This window comes from Hemiscyllium ocellatum, chromosome 21, assembly GCF_020745735.1.
Source record: "Hemiscyllium ocellatum isolate sHemOce1 chromosome 21, sHemOce1.pat.X.cur, whole genome shotgun sequence".
In the NCBI taxonomy this organism is placed as follows: domain Eukaryota; kingdom Metazoa; phylum Chordata; class Chondrichthyes; order Orectolobiformes; family Hemiscylliidae; genus Hemiscyllium; species Hemiscyllium ocellatum.
In genome coordinates this window covers 39,466,335-39,487,305 of record NC_083421.1, presented here as the reverse complement: position 1 = coordinate 39,487,305, position 20,971 = coordinate 39,466,335, and the positions used below count along the sequence as shown (strand labels likewise).

General features: G+C 38.0%; 1 protein-coding gene across 1 annotated transcript in view; it reads right to left on the bottom strand.

Moving 5' to 3' along the window:
- rgs3a (regulator of G protein signaling 3a) overlaps positions 1 to 18,682 on the bottom strand; it is a 218,522-nt gene extending 199,840 nt beyond the window's left edge. The window contains exons 1-4 of the mRNA XM_060841350.1: positions 18,578 to 18,682; positions 9,232 to 9,282; positions 8,722 to 8,780; positions 6,273 to 6,367 (exon numbers count right to left, since the gene is read on the bottom strand). Of these exons, the coding sequence (XP_060697333.1) occupies positions 6,273 to 6,367; positions 8,722 to 8,780; positions 9,232 to 9,282; positions 18,578 to 18,659 (287 nt within the window). The 5' untranslated portion in view covers positions 18,660 to 18,682. The remainder of the gene's footprint in view (positions 1 to 6,272; positions 6,368 to 8,721; positions 8,781 to 9,231; positions 9,283 to 18,577) is intronic.
- Between the last annotated feature and the right edge of the window lie 2,289 nt (positions 18,683 to 20,971).

The window sequence follows — 20,971 nt, the reverse complement described above, 5'->3', positions numbered from 1 at the left end:
AACGGGAAAGCGAGAGGCTCTGCATTTTGCTAGGAATATCATATCAGCCATGACTGAATGGTAGTGTACTTTTGATGGGCTGACTGACCTAATGCTGCTCCTATATCTCAAGGTCTTATGCCACTTATAACTTTAACTCACAGACTGGAACTACAGATAGCTTAGATTATAATAGTTCCATGAAGAAGCTTAACCATACCCAGCTTTAAGTAATCACTTCAGTAGGGGATTGGGTCTGGGTGGGTTACTCTTCAGAAGGTCAGTGTGGACTTGTTGGGCTGATGGAACTGTTTCCACACTGTAGGGATTCTAATTTCTAATTTCAATGTCCACTCCTGCCTCTCTTTCATAACCTAAAATATCTTTTGCAATCTTCTTTTATATTACTACCTAGCTTACCCTCATATTTCATCACCTGCCCCTTACTTTTTAAAAAAAAACGTTGTCCTCAGCTGGTTTTTGAAGGTTACACAAACCTCTAGCTTCCCACTAATCTTCACCACTTTGTGTCCATTTTCTTTTATGCAGTCCCTGATTTCCCATTATTAACGGTTGCTTTGCTCTCCCTTTACATGCTTCTTCTTCCTTGGGATAAATTTCTGCTGTCTCTCCCAAATTACACGCACTAACTCCTGCATTGCTGCTCTATCACATTCCCTGCTAACTCCCCTTCCAAGCAACACTGGCTCGCTTCTCCCTCGTGCTTTCAGTTACCTTGACTCAATTGTAATACCCTTACATTGATTCCAGCTTTTCCCTCTCAAGCAGAGGGGTGAATTCTTTCATATTGTGGTCACTGCCCCTCGGTTCATTCACCTTCCCTAATCAAGTATGCCTCATTACACATCACCAAACTCAGAATTGCCTATTCCCTAGAGAGCTCAATCACAATCCAAAAATGAACATCTTGGAGATATTCTACTTGGGATCTGCAACCAACTTGGTGATTTTCCCAGACCACCTGTATATTGAATTCCCCAATGACTATTGTAATTTTGACTTTCTTGCATGCCTTTAGAGTCATAAAGTCCTACGGCAATGAGATAGGCCCTGATTTATTTTCTGCCCCACATCCTGGTTACTGCGAGGGGGCCTGTACATAACTACCATCAGGGTCATCTTAACTTTTCAATTCCTCAACTCTCTCCATATAACTTCTATGCATTCTAACCCAATATTGCTTCTTGCTATCAATTTAATTTAATTTCTTTTCCTACTAACAGCCAACTCTTCCTCCCCCTCGACAAATACCTGCCATCTTTTTGGTTGGACACATTTCCTTACATATTTAGTTCCCAGCACCGATCCCCTCGCAGCCACATTTGTTATGTCCATAATATCGTACCCGCCAATTTTAATCTGCGCTACAAGTTCATTTACCTTGTTTTGAAAACCGTGTGCTATTCAGTACAACATTCTTTATCTGCCCCCCACTTTCACATTTGTCTCATCTGCCTGAAATTAGACTCCTAACCCTTTCTATTCTGTTATATGGTCTGGAAACTTTAAGAACCTCTCCTGACCCCTCCTCTCTAACTAGTTGAAAGCCCTTATGATCACCCTTTCCACTAGGATCCTGGTCTCAGATTGCTTCAGGTGCAGCCCATTCCAATGGTAAATTCCTTGCTGTCCCAACACTGATGCTAGTATTGTAAGCCCCATTTACCAAGGTCTCTGGTGTGAACAGTGTATGAGTAATGGTTTTGTGTACTAAATAAGGTGTTTTCTTGGATACCATATAAAAACCGGCATGGCTCTTTGCTTAAAATTGAATTTGTGCTATAGTCAGATGGTCTGCTTTATTCGATTTTATCTTTCTTTTGTTAATAAACCTCTTATTGCTAAAGCAAAAGCTGCACCATTGAATGCCTGCATTTCAGAGAGACCACTTCAGGAACGCCAAACCAAAATAATCAGTCAAGTCGAGTTTCAGTCTGGGACCTGACTTATCTAGTAATAAGATCAGCAGGGATCACAATAATGGACTGACATGTCCCCACTCTACCATTATCTGCAAACCAGGGGATCAACTCCAGTTAGTGGAGAGTGCAAGGGGACACACCAGAAACAACAGCGAGCAAATCAAAAATTAGGGGATAACCTGATGAATCCATAACACAGGACGAATTGCATGCTAAATAGCACAAGCAGCAAGTGATAGACAGGACTAAGCAATTCTATAATCAATGCATCAGATTGATGCTTCCAACAGGATCGAGTTATGAACAGTAATGGAAAAATTAAGAAAATGTAAACAAAATAGGAGGCTCCACATACATCCCCATCCCCAATGATGGGGTAATCCACCCACTATCATAAGTAGCTTTACATACAGATGAGGAAGTACACCACTTCGACTGGGCAAACACATCCATCCTAGAACAAGCCAAACAGAGACATGCCTGAGAATTCCAAGAAACATGGCATTCCAACCAGAACTCTAACAACAAACATCAACTTGGACTCCATTTACCATCCTCTGAGAAAAAGAACAGGAAATGACATCACTAAGGAAACCTAATTACACAAACAGGAAGTGCGTCATAACACCAGTGCTTCATTGGAGGTTCACTGATGATGTTACCTAGCATGGTGATGACATGTCTAAAAATGAAACTACCAGCTCAGTGAGCAACCTTACATCCATAACCTCAACTTGAGCTACAAATCTTGTCAAAATGCGCTAATATCCGTGGAAAATTGAAAAGCTAAAGCTATTGCAACTATCTCAAGCGAAGGAGATGAATGAATAATTGAATCTGCCAGAGGACACCAGTATCACAGATGGCAGTGTTCAGTCAACTCAATTCAATCCTTGTAAAAATCAATAAATGGTTAAAGGCACTCAATACTCAAACTATGTCATCTGACAGCATTCTCACAATATTGAAAACTTAAGCTCCAAAATGGATACATCCCTACGTAGGTTGTTCCAGTAAACTCACAATACTGGCCTCAACATGACAATTGGAAAACAGTAGTCACCAGACTCAAAACATTAACTCTGCTTTCTCTCCACAGACATTGCCAGACCTGCTGAGTTTCAACAGCAATTTGTGATTTTATTTTACAACTGTCCACTGTTTGGAATCATTCCTAGCACAAGAGAATACAATTTTAGCTGCTGGAGGTCAATAATCTCAGTGTCAGAACATCACTGCAAGGGTGCCTCAGGGTAGGAAAGTGGAATTAAGGCCTAAATCAAATCAGCTATGATTTTAATTGACTTGAGGGAGAAAATGGTCACTTGCTGTGCCTTTTTATTTAAAAATCAATTAGGATAAAAATAGATTTTAAAAATTATATTATTACAAAGGTTAACTTCCAGCTAACATTTTTAAAAATGCAGTAACATATCGCCATATTGAAACAAATAAAATTCCTGGGGCAAAGTCTAATGCGTGACACCTGCCTCAAATGTAACTACATCAAAACACTCTTCTTCTTTATTCAAATAAGAAGTTGCATTGTAATTCCTAAAGGATTATCACGCTAGCCATTGTTTGCAACTAAGAGCACAAACTGTAATGGAAATAATAAGAACATATTACACTGAATAAAACAAAGAATAGACAAAATAGATATCAAGTTGTATCTTATTAATTCATGTGCACTCATGTCAGTGGCTTCTATAAGTGGTTGGAGTATTTTGCCTCACATAGGATGTGGCTTAAAACCCATATCTACTAACAAACAATCCAGGTCTTTTCCAATATATCATTTTAGTTGCATCACATTGTAAACTTTTGCTATAAATTCTGTCTTACAATCTTATACTCCACAACCCCCTGGTGAAGTTGCAGCGCTCGGATAGCTAGTGCTTCAAATAAACCTGTTGGCCTATAACCTGGTGTATTGTGATTTTTAAACTTTGTATCTACGGAGACAATACCATAATTCAGATGTAACAACAGCACCCCCTTGTGACCAGAACTGTACAGTTAACATTTTCTCATATGTATGTTTTTGAATCTCTCTGAAGATGGACTACATAAACACTTGGTGAGCCAAAAATCGAGATGAATAGCTAAGCTGTTTCAGATCACACTTAAGTGATCTACTTCCTCTTATATTCCAATCATTTCGATCTTTGCCATCTTACTACATCCTAAATGAAACAAAAACCACCTGCTGCAGATGTTTGCCTTTCTGGGTTTTGTCTCCTTTCTCACAATGAGAAAAAGGCCTGCCATAAGGCATATCAATCAAGCCAAATGATTTCCTAGCACAAGCTGTGACATGTTTATTAACTGTCAAGAAGTATGAACATATGAAAATTAAAAGCAGGAAAATTCCCAACAGTCGACCAAGTCTGAGCCACAGAGGTGTGGTGTCTTGTGCCTCTCTTGTTCCCCCAAGCCTGATTCTTTTTCTCAAAAGCAAAACGAAACACATCCAACCTGCCAACTTTTATAATAATATTATTTTTTATCTACTTTTATCCCAACTGTTATCAGTACTGTCTCACTATTATTGCTATGTTGGTAGCATTCGCTCCTCTAGCAAAAGCGGAGGCAATGTAATTATTCAGTATCTCAGCTATGTCTTTTGCCACAATAAACACTTTGACCTCAGGCTTTCTTTGGCTATTATTTTAATATTTAAAATAATTTCAGATTTCCTCTTACATTAGCCACTAATCCATTATCACCTTTCTCTTCGGATTCTCTTTTTTGAACCTCTTGTGCACTTTTTACATTCTGCTTAGACTCTGTAGCATTATAAACCTGACAATATTAAAAATCATTAAAAGATTCCTTTTTTGATCTCATTTTAACCCCTGTGGCATAAGATGCTCAGACAGCTCTCTTTGGATCTGAATGTAGATTTGCTCACTGAGCTGGAAGGTTAATTTCCAGACGTTTCATCACCCTACTAGGTAACATTTTCAGTGGGCCTCCAGGTGAAGCACTGTTCTTGATTCCTGCTTTCTATTTATATGTTTGCGTTTGTGATGTCATTTCCTGTGGTGATGCCATTTCCTGTTCTTTTTCTCGGGGAGTGGTAGTTGGAGTCTAACTATGTGTTTCTTGATAGAGTTAGAACCCATCTACCACCTGCTGAGAAAAAGAACAGGAAATGGAATCACCACAGGAAATGATATCACCAACCTAAACATATAATTAGAAAGCAGGAATCATGAACAGTGCTTCACCTGAAGGTGTTACCTAGTAGGGTGACAAAACATCTGGAAATTAGCCTTCCAGCTCAGCAAGCAAACCTACATCCAGAACTTCAACCTGAGCTACAAATCTTCTCAAAACCCACTCTCTTTGGATGTTATTCTTTTTCTCCTCATAGAAACATAATTTTCTCTGTATTTAAAACATCTCTTCTTTGAAGATCTCCCACTGTCAATTGCTCTTTTTCTTACTAACTTTTGATTCCAGACCATTAATAGTACATTCCTGTTCAACTGTGCCTCCATTTACTCTTAGACCTCATGGTACTAAATGTCATACTATGATCCTCTCACTTTATTCAGCATGACAAAGTTCAGCATTCCATCTTTGAGTTTGGTACGAAAATACACTGATCTCTTGACATGTTTCAGGAATTCCTCCCTCGCCTTCACCTTTACACTAGTACTATCATGGTCTATATCAGGGTAAATGAAGCTCCTCATAATCAAATCTCTGTGACATTTGTATTTTTTTGCAATTTTTCTGCAGATTTGTCCTCATCTCTTCCCACTATTGGAGTCCTACAGCATTTATCTCGAAACTAACTCTTTAAACGTTCCTCAACTTATCCAAAATGGACTCTGTCCCTGATACTTCCAGTAAACATATAAAGGTGACAATTGATTGAGAAACATTTTAACAGAATCACTGAGCAGTATTCATGCAGTGACGAAAAGAAGACTAATCAGCCAATGTCATGATGCCAAAAACATATTTCAAATGCAAATTATTCTTGTCATTGATAACCCACACTTATTTCCAGCAGTATGCAGAGAATATGACACCTAATACAATGTTCGTGTACACAGGTGTTGCATTCTAATGTTTACCTGCCAATAATGATAGATGGAAATGGATATCTTGTATTTCAGTGAGCAGAAAGGGCATAGTACATTATAATGCAGAAATATTCAATTCAAATAGTATTATGGGACAAAATATGAAAGAAAAAAAAACTGTAAATAACTCAGAACAAACATCTTCCTTAGGATTTCCCTAAGCCTTAAGTATGATAAAGTTTATTTATCAAATTCCACAGCTGTAAGCTGCATGCTTTCTTGAGACATTAGCAACAATTTAAATACTCACAAAATAAAATGTTCACGAAATACTGGATTCTTGCAATCTGGTACAGTCTTCGTCTTCTGTCTACGTCCACGATCACAGTCAGGTACCATTGACAACTTTAAAGAGGGAAAACTTCAGTTAATTTTGAATGTAACTAAACAATAAACCAAACCTAAAAAATTTTTTTTAAAAAGTGTATCTTTTAACGGAGTTCTATCAAGACAAGAAAATGTACTAAGTGAAGTGCTACAGAACTTGGATTTGGGTCTCTACTATTTCTCATTCACACAGCAGCACGGTGGCACAGTGATTAGCACTGCTCCCTCACAGCGCCAGAGACCTGGGTTCAATTCCCGCCTCAGACGACTGACTGTGTGGAGTTTGCACGTTCTCCCAGTGTCTGCGTGGGTTTCCTCCGGGTGCTCCGGTTTCCTCCCACATTCCAAAGATGTGCGGGTCAGATGAATTGGCCATGCTAAAAATTGCACGTAATGTTAGGTAAGGGGTAAATGTATGGGTGGGTTGCACTTTGGCGGGTCTGTGTGGACTTGTTGTTTGCACACTGTAAAGTAATCTAATAGATGTCCTGGATTCAAAACCTCAATATAAAATGGTCAAATACGACAATACCAAATAAACTCTGACATTAGAACCATCTGGGAATGACACTTGAACAAATTGAGACAGCTCAAAATTAGAGACAGCTCTAAAAGACCCAGCAAGTTTGAAAAAATAAGCAAAAAAAAGATGAATGACAGTTGAAACTGAACCATGACAAGTGCAAAGCACAGGAAGGAGAAAGAAAAGTAAGGGATAATCTACTGAATTAAAATACTGAATTAACAAAAGGATGTGGTTCAAGGGTCTCCTAGAAATCTCATTAAACTCACCACTGACATGTTCAATCAATCGATATCACCATTCAAGAAAGTTAACAACATTGAAGTATACAAGAGTCTAAGGAACTGAATATCAGTGAAAGGAAGCAGCAGACAAACCGTGCAGTACTTTTAAGATTACACTTTCCATCCTGTTCTGATCACAGGGACACAAAGGAAACATTAGAACACTGAAGGCAGTGTGAAGACAAGCCACCAGCCCAATCTGTGGTGTATAAATCTCTCTTATGAGGGAAGAGTGAAGAAACATTTCTATCTGGAAGTGGGTATCTTACAGTAAGAAAAAGCTGCAATCTAATCAGCACCATGGCAAGAAAGGTAATTGATTATAATATTTTGGTGTTTATCCTTCAAGTCTGAAAGTATAAAACAAATACGGTAAATTAGTTCGGCCGAAAAGTCAAGAACAAAATGGAAAGGAAGCAGAAAGAATCAAAAGAGATGTTAATCACGCAAACAGAATTGTTGGCCTAAAAATTGGTCTGTGCTTAAGTGGTGACAAAAGAAGTTTCACAAATTTCATTTGGTTCAGGAGGAGGCAGATTTTTCTTTCTCACTCCACATTATACCTTTAACAACTCTTTTAAAGACTGTTGGTTTGGCTGTCAAGTGCCTAAGAATATCAACCGCAATGGCATGTTGCAGTTTGTCATTAATAAATTTTGTAAATGTGGTTAAAAAAACAGCATCAGGTACCCTATTTGTAATGAAGAGGAACTAAGGCCCTTGATGCCAACACAAGTCAATCTAACCAACTTACATGTATGATATAGACTTGGCACAATAGACTGTGTTTGTTAAATGACTTGCAATTTGCAATGTAAAAGTAATTACACCACAAAATAGAACTCAGTAATGATGCAAGCGACAGACACAACAAAATGTGTAACTATTAGGGCAGGGTGAAGGCAAAGGAGAGAACATGTACAAGAAAGGATGAGAATCAAGAAAATTATAAGAGTATATTTTGTTTGTCAATCTGCTATAAAAAAGACATCAAAATGATCATAATCTGTTATTATCATATATGTTAGAACAAGCAAGTTCAAAGGCATAAAACAGAAATCAAAAAGTATGGTGTTGGAGAAGCACAGCCAGTCAGGCTGCATCCGAGGAGCAGGAGAGTCAACGTTTTAAGCGTGAGCTCATTCCTGATGAAGAGCTCATACTCAAACCATCGACTCTACTGCTCCTTGGATGCTGCCTGGTCAGCTGTGCTTTACCATCACTGTACTTTTTAACTGTGATCTCCAGTATCTGCAGTCCTCACTTTCTCCCGGCATAAAACATAAGGCAATGTTATTAGTTAACTTTCAAACATACATTTTCAGTTTTATTTAGATTCATATTTTGGGCAATACATACTTCAGTGACAGAAGAGAAAATGGCATACTTGAACTGTTCATCTCTTTCACCTATTAAAATTAACACAAAATAATCCACTTAACAGATTCTTGACCAATTAACTGCTCTAAAATAATAAGGGTTATTTGACTTAGTTGTAATTTTCTCATACTAAGACAACTTCAAAAGGTCCATGATGAAAATAAAAAGTCAGAGAGAATTTTTACCTTTGCATAAGAATCACAAGGGCGGTATTCTCTTCCCAGAAGTCCTTTTGCTTCCATAACTAGAGAACAAAATGTTGCAACATATTTTCATATCTCAGAAGGGAAGTTAAGTTGTTGCATCAAAGAGTCAAAGGCAGCATAACTTTAAACAACACTGAATTTCCAAAAATGATGCTACAATCCTTAACTATTGCAAATTAATATAGATATTACCAAAGATAGACCAAAACAGTTTTTACATTGTTCAATGATAAACTAAACTGAAATAAATTAAGCTGTCCAAATCAATTGCAAATTCTTTTTCTGTATATGATTTTCATATTCAATTAAATTTATATTTGTAATAATTAAGTCATATGTTCAAAATGAGCTATTTAAAATTCACTTAGAGTTGAATGTTTATTTTTAATTTTTAAAGTTTATTTCAGTTTCTAATGTTACCTACAATAAATTACATTAAAAAAAACATGCAACTCTTCCTTCAGACATCTTTAACATTTGCAAACTTACTATGAACAGCAAGTGCCCCATCTTGAAGATGAACAGATAGCTTCAGTTGTCCTGTTAGAGACATTAATTAATACAACTGTAAAATGCTGCATCAATTTTAATTACCTCATTGTTCTTTATAATGCCAAGTAAAGGCTCAAGAGTTCTTCATTTTAGAAAAAGATTGCCCTTTCAGTTCACCCTTCTCGTCTGCAATGCAAGAAACGGCAGCAAGAACTTGTCCTACAGCCTGTTGTACCACTTATTAAAATCTGATCTTGTACCTCACTTATAATATTCCTGCTCTATTCCTCCATTCCCTAGTGCATAAAAAGCTATTGATCAAAGTTTCGAATATAAGTCATACTCAACGACTAAGCATTCACAGACGACCTGTGTGCCTGATGTCTTCTCGGCACTGTTCACAGTATTCTCATTTGATTCATAAGATTATTGGTTCAAGCTCTTTAGAACCCATGCATATAGAACTTCATGGTGTCTGCTAACAAGCATTTGTAGCTTTGTGGAAGGGGCAGTTTGCAGATGAACATTAAATTCAAGGTCTCACATGTCTACTCCAGTATTTCAAGAAAATGCAGGTCATAAAATAGCAAGAACCTACCCTAGTTTCTAGCACTGAATTGTTTCCTCAACCATCACTGAAAACATTTATTACATTTGTTATATGCAAAATCTTGTTTGACACAAATTGCCTGCGCACCAGAATTGCACTTCAGAAATAATCTACTGATTATGAAGCTGTTGAGGACACCCAGAGAATAAGGCACAATATGAAATCAGTTCATAAATTCACATTCTTATCCCCTTCTTTGCTCTTCTAGTAACATTCAGTAAGCTATTTCCAGACTACTTAACATCATGTATTTTCATTTTCTTTTTCTTTCTGCTTTATCATTTTTTTTTACCCACCGCTTGAGGTCAATTGACATCACTAATGGATTTTGCTGAAGATTTCCTGATACATCTGAGGAATTGTGAAGACCAGAATTATGAGGTCACAAGAATGGTACACTACATTCACTTGCCAGTGTAACTGATGGAGGTGCATTTACCTCACTTTCACAAGCATTAATGCATACAAAGACTTAATATTTCCAAATTAAGTAGCAATGCCATTGTTAGTAACAGATTATGATAAAAATTGGCTAACCATAATTCTGGGTGTTACCTCAAAACCAGTTCAAAGTTTTCTGTGGAAGTGCATGAAAAAGAGTATGCAAACTTTATTGTTTGTCATGTTGCACAAAATAAAAACAGACTTCAAGATTTCTGAATTGTACATGAACGTGGCTTCTAAAAGCCAGTGTCAGGACTTGTAGACCCAAAAGAGGAGAGAAGGGGGGTTGTTATGATTGACTAGGACAGCAGGCCATAATAAAAGATTCAAAATGATTACATAATTGAAATTCCATCAAATACTCCAAGTTCAGTCTCAAGCTCACCATACAGAAGTCTCCTATAGAAACATTAGTAGCAAGATTGCGAATGGAATTTCCCATATTCAGTTCAAGTGTTTTGTTGAGTAGTCTGTCATAGCTTGAAGTGACTTTTTTCAAAGTTTCCACTCTTCATCTTGTTAATTATACAACAGAGCTAGAGTGTTCTTCAAGGAATTGTGCGGCAGGAGAGGCAGACACTCTTGTCATTCCTGTTCATGTACTGACAACATGTTTAAAGCTGCACACAACTTCAGATGTTGCACACAAGTAACTCCATCACTCATAGCATAACACTGTCATGTCCCAGAGGACAGCAAGCTTCAGTCCCCGGTTTCACAAACATGGACCTTAAAAGATGCTGATCGATGAGGTGAAGTAGTGGTTAGTCCTTCTACATGCCAAAGAAATGCTTTGGCATTCCATGCTACCAGACCACACCAGGCCAACCTGGATCCACAATGCTGCCTGGGTCAGTACTGTATCTCAGGTGAAGCAGGATGTGCAACAGAGCAGGAAGAAGGTCTCGTGCACTCCATGAGATTAAGTGTCACCATCTTCTTTCTGCTACCTAACAAACATGGTACCTCCAATCACTCTAGCTCAACGCACGAGCCTCTTACCAAGGCTTATTAGAATTGCATGCATCATGTCCACTCACCCAGCTTATCATTCCTGCCCTCTATTTTTCCAGTCAGAGGACACTTCACCTGCTCCTGCAATTCTACTACCTGGCCTTCCATCCACTTTCAACATACCCCCTTCCTTTGTTTCATTGCAGGAACATTTACTCAAAAATTCAACTGAGGGGGTGAAATTGGTGGGCTCAAAAAGTGGCAGACATCAGGCTCCTCATACCACATAAGGAGAAAATTCTCAGAGGCATAGAACAGCACAATTGCTCATAGGATACCCCAGTGGCCAACCAACCTTCACTTTGGTAGGTTCTCTATCAAGATGAGACTCAGGAGTACAATCTGAGTAGATCAGTTATGCATCTCCAATGATAGTGGAAGAAGAAATCCCCCAATCTCAGGCAACTGCTCTGCCTAGGCAGAAGGTGATTCCATGTCCTCACACATTAATGACTTCATTGTAATGTAAGAACAGATACAAGGAACAGCAGATAGGTTTGTCAGAGGCACATAGAAAGATGCATCGAAGGATGGAGGTGTTCATCAACATTATCAGCACCATTCTGACTTTGACGTGCATGTGCCTTGTTGTCTGTATGGTCAGATTGACGACTGTTGAGGACACCTATGTCCAGTGCATTCTGTCTGCTGGATACACATGCAGATCTGTACTCACTCTCTAACAACAGGCACTCAGTATCAATGAGAAGATGAGAGTGGGAATGGGGGACTTTGATCCCAGTGCAAATGTCCCTTCCTCTTAGAGACCTGATGACATAAACAATCACCTATAGACAAGAAACCACACAGGACACCCAAAAGCTTCTTCTCACAACATTCCAGAAGTGCTTGGCTCCTCCATCTCCCCACTGTCTATGATAGCAAAGTCTGTAGAATTCAAGCCAATTCTAGCTATCTTTTCAGTTCTTGGTTCCTTCACTACAGAGGAAAAGGGAAGAAGCTGCATCTTGCAGTCAGAGACCTTCTGCCTCTAATGTTCACACACAAACTGTCCATCTGCCCAGAAGCCAATAAGAGAGTTACTGTCATTCTGAAGACTCTTGGTCGACAAAACTGATCCAAATTGAAATTATAATCAACAGTCGTCTCCAGTTTACTCTGATTATATGTCTATGGTGCCACTGGGTCTCAACTTCTTCCTCCAATGCTTGGGAAAAAAAGCACCAGTGTAAACACAGCTGACAAAAGATCTCCCATTTGTTTCCAAACAAGTAGCAACCCTTATTGTAGTCTTTTGTTTACAACACTCTTTATTGCATTTTGTCCCACACTCCAAAGAAAAATGAAAATATATGTTCATTCTAGAGTGTTCATGCTGGTACAGAAGAGAAAATGTTAATGACAGATGCTAGCAACAGAAAATAGCCAGCTGTACTGAAACCTAACTTACACAAACATAACACAGCTGGGAGGAGAAGGCAATCAAATGGCCTTAAAAACTGTTGAACTCAATTTTGAAAGCTGTGAAAGTGCCTAAGCAGAATATCAGGTACAGTCCCTCTAGCTATGTTGGGCTGCACTAGAGCACTGCAGGCCCAGGACTGAAATATTGGTGTGAGAGCAAGATGGTATATTGAAATGGCAAGCAAGGGACAGGGACACTCTTGCAGACTGAGTGGAAGTGTTCTGCAAAGCAGCCAGTCTGCATTAAGTTTCACAAACTTAAAAGAACAAATACTGTGAACAGTGAATACAGTAGACTAGATTGAAAGAAAGGACATTTAAATTGCTGCTTTATCTAGAAAGTATATTCAAGTTCTTGGTCAGTGAGGAGGGAGGAAATCAGGTGGTAACATTACACATTCTGCAATTATATGGGATGGTTTTGTGATGGATTGAGGGTTGGGGTGGGATGAGGTGAGGCAAGAGCAGTTAAAAGATGCTACGAGTGATTGAGGAGTGTAAAGTCTCAGAGGGAATGTTGAAGCTGGATGGGATGAAACGTCGTTGTTCTGGATGCAAAGTGAAGGAATAAGTGCAGGACATGGGGTCCTCAGCATAATCAACCTGTCAGCCATTGTAAGAGGAATCCTTGGTTGAGGAAAAAGGAAGAAATGTCATAAACACTTATGTGAAAGGTGTGTTTATTGAAATACATGCTGTAGAGGTAGAGACAGTGGGTGAACAGACACGATCTGAGAAAGTTATAAACAAGCTAATTTTGCAAGTCAGAAGGTTTGGAATGGATATTACTAGATAGCCTATCCCCAAGAAAGGAAAGAGAACACAGAACAGTACAGCATAGGAACAGGCTGTTTGGCTCACGATGTTGTGCTGAATATGACACCAAATTAAACTAATTCCTTCTCCCTGTCCTTGGTCCATAACCCTCCATTCCTTGCACATTCACACGCTTATCTAAAAGTCTCTTAAACGCCCCTATCGTATCTGCCTCCATCACTGCCTCTGACAGTATGCTCCAGCCGCTTACTGCTCTTTGCATTAAAAAATTCCCTCACCTCTCCTGAACTTTCTCCCACTGCCTTAAATACCTGCCCCTTAGTATTAGGCATTTCAACTCTGGGACAAAGATTCTGACAGTCAACCCTATCTATGCATCTCACAATTTTATTGACTTCTATCAAGTGTCCTCTCAGCCTCCATTGCCTCTCCTTATAACTCAAACCCTCTAATCCAGGCAGCATCCTGGTAAACGTCTTCTGCACCTTCTCTCAAGCCTCCACGTGGCAACCAGAATGGAATGCTGTGGCCTAACCAAAGTCTTATAAAGCTGCAACATGACATCCTGACTCCTGTACTCAATTCCCTGATCAATAACAGGTAAGCATGCCAAAAGCCTTCGTTACCACCACATCTACTTGTTTGGCCACTTTTAGGGAGCTATGGACTTGAACCTCAAGACCACAAGAGAAGTGAAAATGGAGAAAGGAGTCAAAAGATGGATCCAATGAAGGTGAGAAGAGAGATGCAAACTGGAAGCAATATTGATTATTTTTTCTAATTTGGTTGACAGCAGGAAACAGCATCAATGCAACTCACCATGTACCAGAAAAAGAGGACCAAAAACATCTTCAGCATCAGATAAATTATCCTGATGGAAGCCTCAACACCTACCTAACCTGAGTGCCATGTGATTCAATGCACTGCTTCACTGCCTGTTTTGTCTAATAGTTAGAAGGACACATAATGTGTGCATGCAATGGGAAAGTGGAACCTCCTTATAAATCAAGCAAACAGTCTGATGGATAATGGGTAATTTATCCAGGAACAGAATTAGATCAGAAATAACAAGACCCAATTGCTATTTGCAATAAGCAGAGATTGTTTGCAATTTACTAACAGATTAGTAAAATAAAACAAAATTAAATCCAAATTCAGCTCTTCCATCTTGGAAGTAGGTTTCACAAGGTTATCTTTGACAGTTCTAGCTTGAACATGTATGCTTTCTTGGATGGCCCTCCTAATCACTGTCCTTAGAAGATTGCTGTTGACCCCTCATTTTGTCTGCATTCAGGACAATTCCTTTGTCAGCTCCAGTTGGGAATGACACAGCAAGGCACAGTGATGTGACTCGCCCTTTCTGGACTACATGGAACAGCCCTGCCAGTGCAGTCCAGGTACTAAAACCACAGCTTAAGGAGGCCTATGGTTCATTCCACCACAGCCCTGGTAGACGTATGACCAGTAAGGATTTGCTCCCCTTTGACTTTCACACATAGCCAATTGCTCACAATGTTTGCAGTGTATTTGCCACATAGACTGTTGCATTCATACAGCATTCATCACACTCCTTGCTTGTGCCTTGTAGATAGTGAACAGGCACTGGGGAGACATGAGGGTAGTTACTTGCTGCAGAATTCCTAATCTCCAACCTGCTCTTGTAGCCACAATATTTTAATGCCCTTCCAGTTCAGTTTCTGGTCAATGTAATGCTGATCCCAGAGTGTTCATAGTGTGAGATTCAATGATGATAATGCCATGTAGTGACAAGAGTCAATGATTACATTCTCTCACTACAGCAATTATATCTTTCCTGCATTGTGTTGGCCAGATTTGCACACAAAACACTAGCTGTAACCTCACGAGTGTCTTATACATTTAGAGCATAACAGCCCTTCTCAATAACTTACACAATGAAGAAAAGCATCCAGTGTGCATTCTATACACCTTATCTACCATTTCCGCCACCTTCAGGGATTGTAAAATGTTCACTTCAAGGTCTTTCACTTCCTCTAACCCTCCCAATACCTTCCATTTAATTGTACAATCCCTTGTTTTATTTGCCCTGCCTAAATGTACAAATCCACTTCTTCAGGTGGAGTTCCACTTGATACATATCTGCCAGTTTAACAAAACCATTGATACTATCCTGCAGGCAACAGACACCCTCTTCACTATCAACTACCCAACTAATGTTTTGTCACCTACAAACACCCCAGTCTCTCACTTCACATTTAAATCTAAATAATTCATATATACCACAAACAGCAAGGGACCCAATTCAGAACGACATAGTACAGTTGAAACTACTTCCCATTTGCAAAAACATCAACCATTACCCTTTGTTTCCTGTCAGAGTCAATTTTGGATCCAACTCACCACATTCCCTAAATCACATGAGCTTTAGATTTTTCCACATAGATTTTTTAAAAAATCTATATGGAAAATATCCACATTACTTTTATCAATGCTGTTCGTTACTTCCATTAAAAAATTCATTTGTTAGTAAGATATGACGTGGTCTTAACAAAATCATACTGATTAATCCATATCTTTGTGAGTAACACAATCCTGTCTCTCAAAAATGGCTCTAGCAATGTGCCCATTACAGAGGTCATACTGACCAGTCTATATAATATGGTTTATCTCTCACACCTTTTTGAATAATGGCACAGTGTCTAGGCCTTCAATCTCCTGCTACTTCATTTCTATCTAGTGAGGATTGGAAAATGATTCTCAGGACATTTGCTGTTTCTTCCCTGGCTTCTATTAACAACCTTGGACATAATTGATTCAGCATTGAAGATTTATCCACTTTCTCAGAGGTCACTCCTCCAGTACTTGCTTTTTATTTATGCTTATTTTACTTAATATTTCACAATCTCCCCTTCAACCAGAATGTCTATAATCAGTGCTGTGAAGTCAGAGGCAAAATACTCATTAAGAACCCTGCCCCCATCTTCTGCATTCACTCATAAATTACTTTGTATATCTCTAGGAAGACCCATCTTTTCCTTACTCATTCCCTTGCTATAAAATGTACTGATAAAACATCCTTGGGTTTTCCTCTATTTTACCAGTCAACACCTTTTCATGTCCTAATTTTCTTTTTCACCTCATCCCTATAAATTCTAAAATATGTCTAAAATATTTCTGAAAATATTGTTTGTTGAGATAGTCATAAGCTCTATTTTCCTGCTTTATTTTACCCCGCTTTCTCCTTCATAACCGGGGGCCTAGATTTGGCAGAGTTCCTTTTTTTTGTGTGGGAATATCTACACTATGTCTATAAACCTCATTTTTGAATGCATCCCACTGATTTGACATTAAATTTCCTCCATGTATTTGCTAGACCGACACAGCTGTGCAAAATTTGCCTTCTTCCAATTTAGAACTGTTACTCCTGTTCTATTTTTGTCCCTTTCTATAAAAATGACAAATCTAACTATATAATGACCACAATCTCCCAAAATGGTCACCCACTGCTACTTCATTCACTTGCCCAACCTAATCTCTTAAAACTGATGCCAGAATTACGTCTTTGCTCACTGAGCTGGTTATATACTTGCTGAAATAATCTGAGTACAGCTTCTGTGCCTTTCATACTGTTTGAAACACCTGGTGATAGTTAAGGCCCTAACTATTATTAAATACTGTTTATTCACCTATAAATATTCCTGCGTAATTCTCAGTCTTACTCTCTCCCATTATTTGGGGAGTGCATGCCTTTTTCGTTTGAGATCAATCCACATGGCCACATTGATCTTTCATTTAAAATATCACCACTACGAGGTGCATTTGATTATTTAACCAATAACACAATGCTTCCATCTTTTTAATCCCCTGGTCTATCCTGCCTGAAAAGTCTATATGCAAGAGTGTTGAACTGTTATCATTGTTCTTCTTTAAGTCACGTTTCTATGACAGATAAGTGATAGAATAATACCATGCTATCAAGGCCTTAGCTTAGCAAGTCACTTAGTTCAAGGGCAATTGGGAAATGGGCAACAAATGAAAATTTCACTAGAAAACTTCAGATCCCATGCAAAAGTAAAGAAAATCCTAATTTTTCTGTCCAATTTATAATGGGGATCAAATAAATGTTTAAGCTTCAATTGCGGTTTTCAATATTTAAATCACTGCACATATGAAGCATAAGTGTATAGTCATTTTAAATTTTGTAACAAACTAATTTTTGAAAATAGATTGAAAGGAACATTCAAAACATTGCTCAAAAAGTCACCTGATTACGCTTATACATTTTCAGTGACTTACATACTAACTTTTATTTTTGTATCATATACATTTATGTAAATTTTGAATCTCAAAAATAATATCAGATACTAAAAACTTCATTTACATAACATTTCTACAAAGCCCAGCATCCAAAATAATGAGATTGTGGGCTTTTTAAACATGTTTGTTGCATAATACAAATCACTTACTGGATAGAACATAAATACCAATGATCCTTATCAATACAATTCATAGAACCCCTACAGTGTGGAAACAGGCTATTTGGCCCAATAAGTCCACACTGATCCATTTCCCTAATATATGGCACTGCATTTCCCCTGTCTAATACACCTTACACATCCCTGAACATTATGGGCAATTTAGCATTGTCAAATCACCCTGCCTGCACATCTTTGGACTGTGGGAGGAAACCGAAGCACCTGGAAGAAACCCATGCAGACCCACAACTGAATTACATGCATGAAGGCTGTATCACATTTTACAATTCCAATAATAGCTTGGAGAATGACAATTGAAGGATAATGTTAAAAAATCATGAACAAAATAATAATGCTTTCAGTTTTCACAATGCAGAAAGCTGCAGTGCCTGCTGTTATTCCCCAAGGCAAGCCATACTGTTTCGTCAATACTCAGTTTTATTGTGAACAGATCAAGTTGGCATTAAAACTTTTAAAACTAGAAGTTAAAAAACGTGGTCTGCACATTACTTGCCTAGTTGCACAATGCTGGTGATCATGGAATTGCCATTTAAACATTTACAATAACATAATCAACTGTTTGAACAGTACAAACAAAATATATGTCTCAGTATCTTACCAAATGTTGTGAGATAAAAAGAGTCAAGAACATTTGAAAATCTGTTGCAAAAGGAAACTCTGTGAACACTGCCATGCTCCATTGTTAATTCCTGTAATGCTGCTGAAACTTGAACCCGTAATGTTTCAAATCAGTAATTCAAGAAGCCGTTAAAAGTACGTATCAAGCATGGTTGATAAGGCCAGCTGAGCTTCCCAGTAAGCTCTGCTAACCGCCCTTGCTTTGAATGTGAACTGCTGTGACCATAGTGATAGGAACAGCTTTTGCTGTGATTGGCTGAGTAGCTATTTGAATGTGTTTTTCCAACAACAGAAACCTATTCATTGGCTTTGAAGAAATTTTCTTATGAAGCACACGGATATCCAAAAGGGGAAGTATACCCAAAATCCTGAAATGGAGTATCAGACTTTGACTTCAATAAGAAAAAGCAGCAATCTGTGAGGTGAAGGTTCAAATCTTGATGTCATAAAATATTCATTCCTGATATCTGCACCACATTCCTTGTAATTCAAATACAAAGCGACTAAAATTAACAAGTACCATGGGAACAACAGAAAGATTCTAGTTCTCACTGAACTGGTTATAAAAGGATTAAGTTGGGTTAACTCGGGTGTGACCAAATCACCACAGTTTTGTTGTTAAAAGTAAAGCTGCACGAATTGCCAGTACAATGTTATTTTACAATAAACAGACATCACTTAAAGAACTCACCTAGTTTAAAACAAAACTTTGTATCTCAATCTATGTTTAATGCCACACCTTCACCTTCAAACAGAAAATAAGTAATGAATCAGTCCAAAAATACAATATTGCTGACAAATGGTTAACATTTATAGAAAAGCTATGTGATCAAGCATGGCAGCTGCTTTATAACACTCATTATAAAATGTACAAAAACACGCAGAGTCTAAATGAATACTAACTAATTCACAGGCACATGAAACTACTTCAATCTGCAAAATAAATCTAACATGCTGTGGAGTGGTTGTAAATGCAAAATGCACAAAGTCAATTTTTCTTTGTCCAGACACTCATGACCTACATAGGACCTCATTATCATGTTTACATCTAAAGTTACTAAAGTACTCTTTGTTTTTCTAGTAACAAATTCAATTTTGCCATGTAAGGAGATTGGCAAGAACCAGAGATGGCTCTGTGTGCTTTATTGTTACATTTTCCCAGGCAGTAATGTAAAGCTCACTCATCACAAAGAACTTTACTGTGCACTACAAACAGTTTTCATTCCCAGTTAAGGTTACCCTCCCAGTAAAACACTGCTTTACTGAGTTGTTTGGAGCAGGAATAATACTAGGTCCCAGTGGTAAGTCTATCCTCTCAGGTACTTCAATAACCAAGGGGTAACACTCTAGAAACATATGTATAACTAGAGTATAAAATTTACAAACCCCAACAGAAGAATCATCTGAAATCTAACTACTCCATTAACAAATACTTAATTTTGGAGCCAGTTCTACACAAAAGCAATCCTGCCATACCATCATTCCAAACAGGATAACTGCTAATTGGTAAATTGACAAGCAACATTAACCCACATCATTCCCAACAAATAGTGATGCCACAAGTAGGCAGTACAGAGCCCAAGCAACAATTGCCTGTCTATATGCACTTAGGTAAGTTAATTATTGCTATATTAGTGCATATTGCATGCCAGAAATCTTTTTTCTGCCACATTGTTTTCTTTTTAAAATGTGGCCATTTTCAGCACGATAGAACAACACAATATATCAGCCAGCTTGATGTGTAGATATCCAACATCAAATGTGATATAGCAGGCTTACACATTGCTAATTATAAATGGCTTTTAATTGTTATGATCTTGAAACAAGTGCTGAATTTATGTTATGGTCTGGCTAGGGACCAGTAATTTAATGCTTAAAATAGTCAAATTGAGAGAGCTACAGGAATTGCTAAAGAATAAAGTCATGAAGTTCCACAGATTTGAACAAACAATTAAATTACAAAACAATGTTAGAATGGTAATAAGTTAATATAAAACTCATTCTAATATGTCAAATACATGAGATAAATATTGGTAATACACCGACTGAATACCGAACAAATAACAACTGTAACCAAGAGAGAGCCGACAAGTTTCTCAGCAATCTCTCCACCTAATTTAATTCTGTACTTTTGCCAATGTGAGCTTGAAATTCCTTCTCAAGAACTGTTCTGTTATGGATTTCTTAGATGATTGACCAGAAAGAATACAATCATGCTGCTTAAGTTCTCTGGGATTCCAAATTGCATTCCAGTACTTATTCACAAACACAACTTTCGACAGTTAGCTTCCACAATATTAGAACTGCTTCTGGATCTTTTTCTGAGCTCTAATTTACCTCAATTGCATATAGCAAATACTGCTTGGGTGTTTCT